This window comes from Dacryopinax primogenitus (assembly GCF_000292625.1).
Source record: "Dacryopinax primogenitus strain DJM-731 SS1 chromosome Unknown DACRYscaffold_14, whole genome shotgun sequence".
Classification (NCBI taxonomy): domain Eukaryota; kingdom Fungi; phylum Basidiomycota; class Dacrymycetes; order Dacrymycetales; family Dacrymycetaceae; genus Dacryopinax; species Dacryopinax primogenitus.
Window position 1 is genome coordinate 633,517 of NW_024467211.1, and position 6,855 is coordinate 640,371.

Below are 6,855 nucleotides of genomic sequence, written 5' to 3' on the forward strand. Positions count from 1 at the left end.
AGTGGATGTTGCAATTGAGGTGTATTGCATGCGTGTAGAACTAGTCAAGCTGCTAGAACGGACATCCCCATAAAGGCTCAGAAAGTACATGTGCAGGAGGGATAATCTCTCGCAGGGGTCGAAGATTATCACAACTTGAATAACTCCGGCTTCATATTCTACAAGGCGCGTTAGAAGACGTACATATACGGAATGAAGCGCGCACCATCTTACACAACCTCGCCACCAACCCAGCAAGCTGCATCTTCGTTCCCACGCCTTCGAGTACTCGCATGTGAGTCCATCCAATCTCCTATAGACAGGACGAATCAAATGCGTCAATAGACGGGGTTGAAGGAAATGCGCACCCTGATATACTCCAACTTCGAATATTCCTGGAGCCTATCATCGCTGTCAATCGGGTTGCCACACCAAAGCTACGAACTCACTCATTGAACGTCTTAGTAACCCTGAACAGAGTCACCACAATATCCACCGCGCTGTAACCCTGACCCCATAGCTCATCTAGCTTGTCCATCGTGCCCTGAACATCGCCCTTGTGGCAACTGCGGAGCATCGCTTGTATGAGCACAGGATGCGGTTGATCGCACACCTTGAAGACATTGTCGCCATTCACGAAGCCAAACCCGGACCACGTTGACTGAATGTTGTTGATCGCTTGGCGCATGTCGCCTTCTGCCGTGAAGATGAGGGCGGTCAGGCCTTCATCATTGTATTTTACCTTGGTGAAGGTTAGCGGTTCAGATCAAAGATCATAATATGGCAATCGCACTTTCTCCGCCTCGCATATCTCAAGTAATCGCTTCAACACCTCCTGATCTCTCAGCTTTGAGTATCGTAGAATGGCACACCGACTCTGTATCGGTTCGATAATCTTGTTGGATTGATTGCAAGCCAATGCGAATCGCGTTGTGTTTGAGTAGATCTCCATTGTCCGTCGTAGTGCTTGCTGTGCGCCTGCTGTCATGCTGAGGAAAGTCATTATCCCGAATCTTCGAATGAGAATAGGGCATGCAGTTCTCACCTATCAGCTTCGTCAAGGATGATAATCTTGTGTCGGCCAGGTGGAAGGGTGACCTTCTTTTGTGCAAACGTTTTGATCTTATTTCGAACAACATCGATACCACTAAGAGCTTACATTCAGTTGAAAGCAAATTCCATGAGCCAGTCGTAACGTACCGCTCATCCGATGCGTTCAGCTCAAGGACCCCTTCCTTGTATGCGTCACCCAATAATGCATGTGCGAGACAGTGTATGCTGGTTGTTTTGCCAATGCCCGGCATTCCCTGCACACGGTATTCAATGGAATCCGACAATTTAGAATGATCGCCCGACCGATATTATGATATGTGGACAATTGCCGTCTCTTGCGATGACCTTCAGTCTGTCAATGGTATCCGTGTTGCCCACGACATCGTCCAGAACTCTTGGTCGGTACTTCTCCACCCTGCACAAACGTGTCAGAACAGCAAATCATTCTTCTAAAAACATATACACACCAAGGCATCTCATATCCAGGCTCTGTTGCTTTTCCATTGGCCACTTCCTTCCCCTTGCTCGAACTGGACATCTTGTCAAGAAGGGAATGCTCGGGGCACCCGTACCTCGGGCCCCCGTGCACAAACCCGTGAACGGGGCGCAATGTAGCCCCGCCACGGAATCGCTTGTTCCCGCAAAGACCCCGCGATCCAGCTCATCCAGCCCTACTACCACCCAATCTGGACAGAACCCTTGGGTCTTGGTCTGCCCCCTTCGGAGGCAACCTAGACCAGCAAGACCTAGTGCACGTGACTAGAGAAACACGTGCATCACGCAATGTACACCCTAGGGATAAACTGGTACTAGTCCTTGCTATTCCTTTTTGAACTAATGCCTGTCTCTCAAAAGAACACTTTCTCCTCCCCATCGACCATTCCCCACAACCATGCATCAACCTCTAGAGCCTTCTGGATTGTTGACTTCAAGGATAGTGCCACTTGAAGGCAAAAACACCACATCAATGTGAGGAAGGAGTACCAACATGGCCTTGCCCCTCATATTACCTTGGCAAAGCAAGAGACCTTAAACTACAAGGCCATCTACACGTACAAGGAACAGCTAAAAGAAGAAGTGAGTTTGCAGTGAAGTGGTATGCATGTTCTCCCTGGGTTCACAATCCACACTGACCTACTTGGATCACCAGTGCCTGATGACACACAAGCATTCCAGTACCTCATGGAAAGCTATGGTGGGGCCAACTCAATGATGGATGAGGCACTGTTGATGTGGGGATTCCCAGTGCAATCCCCTTCGGACAAGGAGAGAGGGATGAGGACACTGGGGATGAGTGGGAGACAGATGAACAGTCAGCGTGGGTTGCATGCATTATGAAACCAACATCAGTATGACCACCCATTCCTGCAAAGGTTTTGAGTTCTGATTATGCCTATCTAGGGCATCCCACCATGGTTCAGGATATGCTAGAGGACAAGGCTGTTATGCAGAGCAACTCGCCTTCATGGCAAGTCATTGGCAGCACCTTGTACCTTCAATCAAATGTGCATTCATGAGTTGGCGACATGGTGGGGGTGCAGTAGGCTTGGTGGATAATAATGAGTTGATGAGTGAGGAGAATCAAAACATGGACTTAGTTTAGTTGCAAATTGTGACTTGGAAGAGTAAGTCATGATGCTGCATTCCACAAATCCAATTCATGTCATCTTACTGGCTGTCTGTAGGTGTTGAGCACTGTCAGTCTCACTGCTCAAATGATGGAGAAGATCTTATTGCACACTTGGTCGAGCAGGGATTCATGCCATGTACCCCTGCTATCCCTCATGTTGCAATCTCGCTGGATGTACTGGAAGTCCTCCACCACTGTTGTATTTGAGCCTATGTGTCACATGAGGCCTTTGCTCATATCTTGTGTGATTTACATTGAGTGAGTAGAGTTTCCTTTTTTCTTGGTTGCTCACGGATTGACTGGAGAGCAGCACCCATATCAACACTACTTTCAAATCCAGCTGTGTCAAGCATATGATGCATGGGTCGAGATGATCATGTACATCAAAGGGCTAGTGAAGGCGGGCTTTGGTTATGATGCCCCTAATTGGTGCTTGCTCAACTCATGCAGTGCTTGTGAGTATCAAGTGAGTTCTGTGAATTAGATCTAGGTGCATGCTGACTCTCTCTAGCTACATGACAAGCCCTCTTTGCAGCATAGTAAACTTGTGGCAGTGGATGGCAATAATTCAAGCAAACGATTCCTTGCTGCCGGATATCAAGACCTCCAACAGTTTCCCAGCAACTATGTCCTCTCCCCTGAGTTCATGGACCTGTACAAGGAACATGGACACAGGAAAGTGCACAGCAAGAAGGTGAGTTCTCTTGGTATCTCAAATAACTCGCACACACCCATGAGCACTCCGGATGCCCCATGTTCTCATTCTGGCAGTGCACCAACTGCCTGTGAGAATCCTGGGGAGGTCTGCACCTCCAAGTGGAAGACATGGAAGGCTAAGGACAAGCATTCACATTGGATGGAGGGCCTGCACACAATGAGTAACTTCTTAGTTGCTTGTCAACATGGCATGATCTTGTGGTCTGCAGATATGATCCAATCTGGTGAGTTATATGTACTGTACTGTTCTTGCTTTCCAATCTAGACTTTATACTAACTTGCAATCTAGGGCAAAATGCTCTGTAGCTTGTTTGAGCAAGGTACTAGATGTCTTCGGCACAGGTGTTGCAGTGGGTTACAATATTGGCTGTGAGCACTCCAAAATGGTTGCTTGTAGCATGCTAGGTGCTTGTGCTGAAGCCCTCAGTCTCTGGTTCTTTGTGGGGGCATTTCACAGATATGCCCATAACCAAAAGTGTCAACTGTGCTTCCACCCTCATTTTCTTGCCACTGCTGGACTAGAAGACTTCAAAACCAATGAGCAGATTTTCTCAAAACAGAACATGATGGCACACTTGTTCTGACATGGCTCGCAATACCATTGTCACATGAGTCTCCACTTCCTCTGGACTAGATGGGATGAGGACAGGCAAGCTGGACTAGGTAAGTGATTCCTCCTTGGCTCTTGCTATTTGCTGATACAGATCCAGCTGACTTTTTGTGTGAGAACTACTGCCAAGCTCTGCATATCTTCCCAACCATGCAGCTGCTGGTCATCAAGTTCCAGCAACAGCAAAATCTGACTGATGAAGACTTCTCTCGATACATCTGTGAGGAAGAGGAATACTTCTCCTGCCTTGTCACAGAACCAGAAGAGGATGTACTCACCTTCAACTACCTTGAGATGTTGCAAAGTCTAGCAGCAGCTAAGTGAGTCTGTTTCATTGGCTCTCTTGACATGTTGCTAACACAGTTCCTAGATCAAGGCTTGCTGAGCTTGGATTTGATGGGTTCATCAACACTACACCAGAAACCTGGTACTCAGGTTCTAACAACATGTGTCAATGGGCACTTCAATGAGGATACATTGCAGCAATCAATATGATTGAGTGCTTGGAGAAACTAGCAGTTGAATACAAGCATCTACTATGGATATCTCGCTGGTCTCCAGAGTGTGCCAAGTGGCAGCAGACCCAGATCAACCTGAACTTCTGAGAGTATAACAAGGCCTTGGATTCATTAAAATCATTGGTGGTTCAATGACTTTTTGAGCTTGAAAAGCTAGATCTCTGGGGAACAGGTCTGTCCCAGTACATCCTCAAGTACTCTTGTGAACTGATTGCAACCTAGGCTACAAGATGCGTTGCACACTGGGAGAGGCACTACAAAGAAGAAGCAACATGATTTGAACTGCCCTCAACAAGTACAATGAGCTCACTGCCCATGTCCACTGACCTATACTCATGCTGCAAGAAGTCCTTGCCTACTCCTGGCTTTCTGACTTCTCACTCCTGCAGTATTCTCAAGATGATGTGCATGAGTGTGAGTGGGTAAAGCCAGAGATTTGAGCCACCCTGGTCCAATGGCTCCTTGTCTGCTGTGCTATGGAGGAACTTTGACAACTTGATGTAGAGATTTGGTGAGTGTGGACTGCAATACACATTGACCTGACTGACATGCTGCCAAAAATCAAGGCCGTCCAAAGCTCAGGTGATGTGTTGCTAGCTGCAGAGATGTGAGAACGTCTAGCCTATTGCAAGCTAATCAATTGCATGATTGCTGCATGGATCATCAATATCTTCTTGCTGCTGGGGTTCTCTGGTGATACATTGATCAGCAAACAAGCTTCTAGCCCCCCAGTTCATGGCCCAAGCCCATCACAGGCAGAAGAAACCAAAGCAGAAATTGAGCAGGCAAGATCAATGAAACAAGAAGCATTTGCCAAGGAAGCAGACTTGTACAATGTTGGCGACACAGATGCAGACAACAACAGCACAGAGACCTTTGAGCACATCACCCATGCTCTCAATAACCTTACATTTTAGTTACTTGAATATGGACTGAGGGCTTGTAATGACTGATTAATGTAATCCTATGCATAGATTCTCATTTCTATAAATGACATCTACTTGATAAACCAGGGTTCCCTACCTAGTAGCTCTTGTAGAATGAGAGCTAGGCCATGACCTAATCTGGTAGGTGTACCCAGGCCAAAATATATCTTGAGACAAGACACCTGAGACTCCCATGCACAGAATGCAGCCCCATTGATCTAGGGCACATGAACAATCAAGGATCTGCCAAATGAGCAGTGAGGGCAATGACTCATCTGGTGGGGCACTGATCTAAAACTAGATTTTCGAAAAGAATGTGAGAGCCGGTGAGTAAAACTAATTCAAAAATTCATTAAATACTAGATTGAAAACTAGGTACTGTTTTTAAAATAAATCATGAACTTGAAGTGTTATTGTCCAGTTGTGTTGTAAGTCCCCACACTAGGAAATCAAAGGAATTATTGTGCTGAGCTGCACAAAACACTAAGGTTGAGTCTAAAACTCATCATTACAAGACATACAGCTATCTAGAATACAAAATTTGTGTACTAGCTAAAATAACAAGTTCTAACTAACAAGGTACTAGGCAGAAGAGCATAGATAAATTCGAATAATGTGTGAGATTGGAGGGCTCATTTGTGGGGGTCTAGATGGTGAGGCTTTGTTTAAGTGGTGCATGGTGGGGGTTCAGGGGGAATTTATCTCCAAGAAATCTGCATCTGCATCCCCCCCATCTCTTGTCTTTACCACCATCTCCCATCTGAACTCACAATACTCATCAACAATGCACAACAACTTACAACAAGGTGGCTCCTCAAAAACACTTCAAAACCCTTCACTCAGCACAAGTGATGGACTTCCTCGATACAGACAATGACAAGCTCAAGCTCTTGCTCCCTCCCCTCCCTCAAACACCAACTTGGTCATGCCGTCCAACATTCCCTCAGTCTCAATCTCAAGTGCACTGATGATCCCGGCCCATCCCTCCCATACTCCTGCCATGACTGTCTTGATGGGACCTGTGGTAGGCATGGGGGGTTGGCAGAACCCCCTCCCACTACCTCCTGGGAATCTTGTTCCCACTCCCATCTCAATTTGTTTCTTGATGCTTCACACGACCATGCCTACCAATGTGTTAGGGCAACACAGGCTGACTAAGTCTGCTCACCTAAGAGTGCCAAGAGTCTAAGCAGGCAACAAGGAAGTGGAGTAGACCTGATGACTAAGACCTATCTACAGTATAGGTACCTGTGGATGATCCTAAGAGACCAAGTCTGAAGAGACAGTCCCCAGGCAGAGTAGGCCTTATATTTATACCTCTGTGGTGGAACCTGCTAGAACATCTTGCTTACTCAGCCTAGTCAGGTGATCAGGTCATATGACCAGATGAGGTCATATGAGTCATGCACAGCCATGCACAGC

At 46.7% G+C, this 6,855-nt stretch overlaps 3 protein-coding genes across 3 annotated transcripts; 2 read left to right on the plus strand and 1 right to left on the minus strand.

The window, feature by feature from the left end:
- Positions 1-128: 128 nt before the first annotated feature.
- DACRYDRAFT_90072 (P-loop containing nucleoside triphosphate hydrolase protein) lies at positions 129-1,570 on the minus strand (the record flags this gene model as incomplete). Its single annotated transcript, XM_040776943.1, has 9 exons — positions 129-158; positions 206-292; positions 348-381; positions 429-721; positions 773-968; positions 1,025-1,126; positions 1,180-1,286; positions 1,336-1,447; positions 1,500-1,570. 9 exons carry the CDS (start codon positions 1,568-1,570, stop codon positions 129-131), a joined length of 1,032 nt encoding a protein of 343 aa, XP_040626901.1.
- A 2,153-nt stretch (positions 1,571-3,723) lies between these two features.
- DACRYDRAFT_36742 (uncharacterized protein) lies at positions 3,724-3,951 on the plus strand (the record flags this gene model as incomplete). The annotated part of the gene is made up of 1 exon (XM_040774415.1): positions 3,724-3,951. A coding segment is annotated over one exon (228 nt), but the record flags the coding sequence as incomplete, so codon positions are not given.
- A 36-nt stretch (positions 3,952-3,987) lies between these two features.
- Positions 3,988-4,459, plus strand: DACRYDRAFT_109430 (uncharacterized protein; the record flags this gene model as incomplete). The annotated part of the gene is made up of 3 exons (XM_040768876.1): positions 3,988-4,042; positions 4,090-4,309; positions 4,360-4,459. 3 exons carry the CDS (start codon positions 3,988-3,990, stop codon positions 4,457-4,459), a joined length of 375 nt encoding a protein of 124 aa, XP_040626903.1.
- Between the last annotated feature and the right edge of the window lie 2,396 nt (positions 4,460-6,855).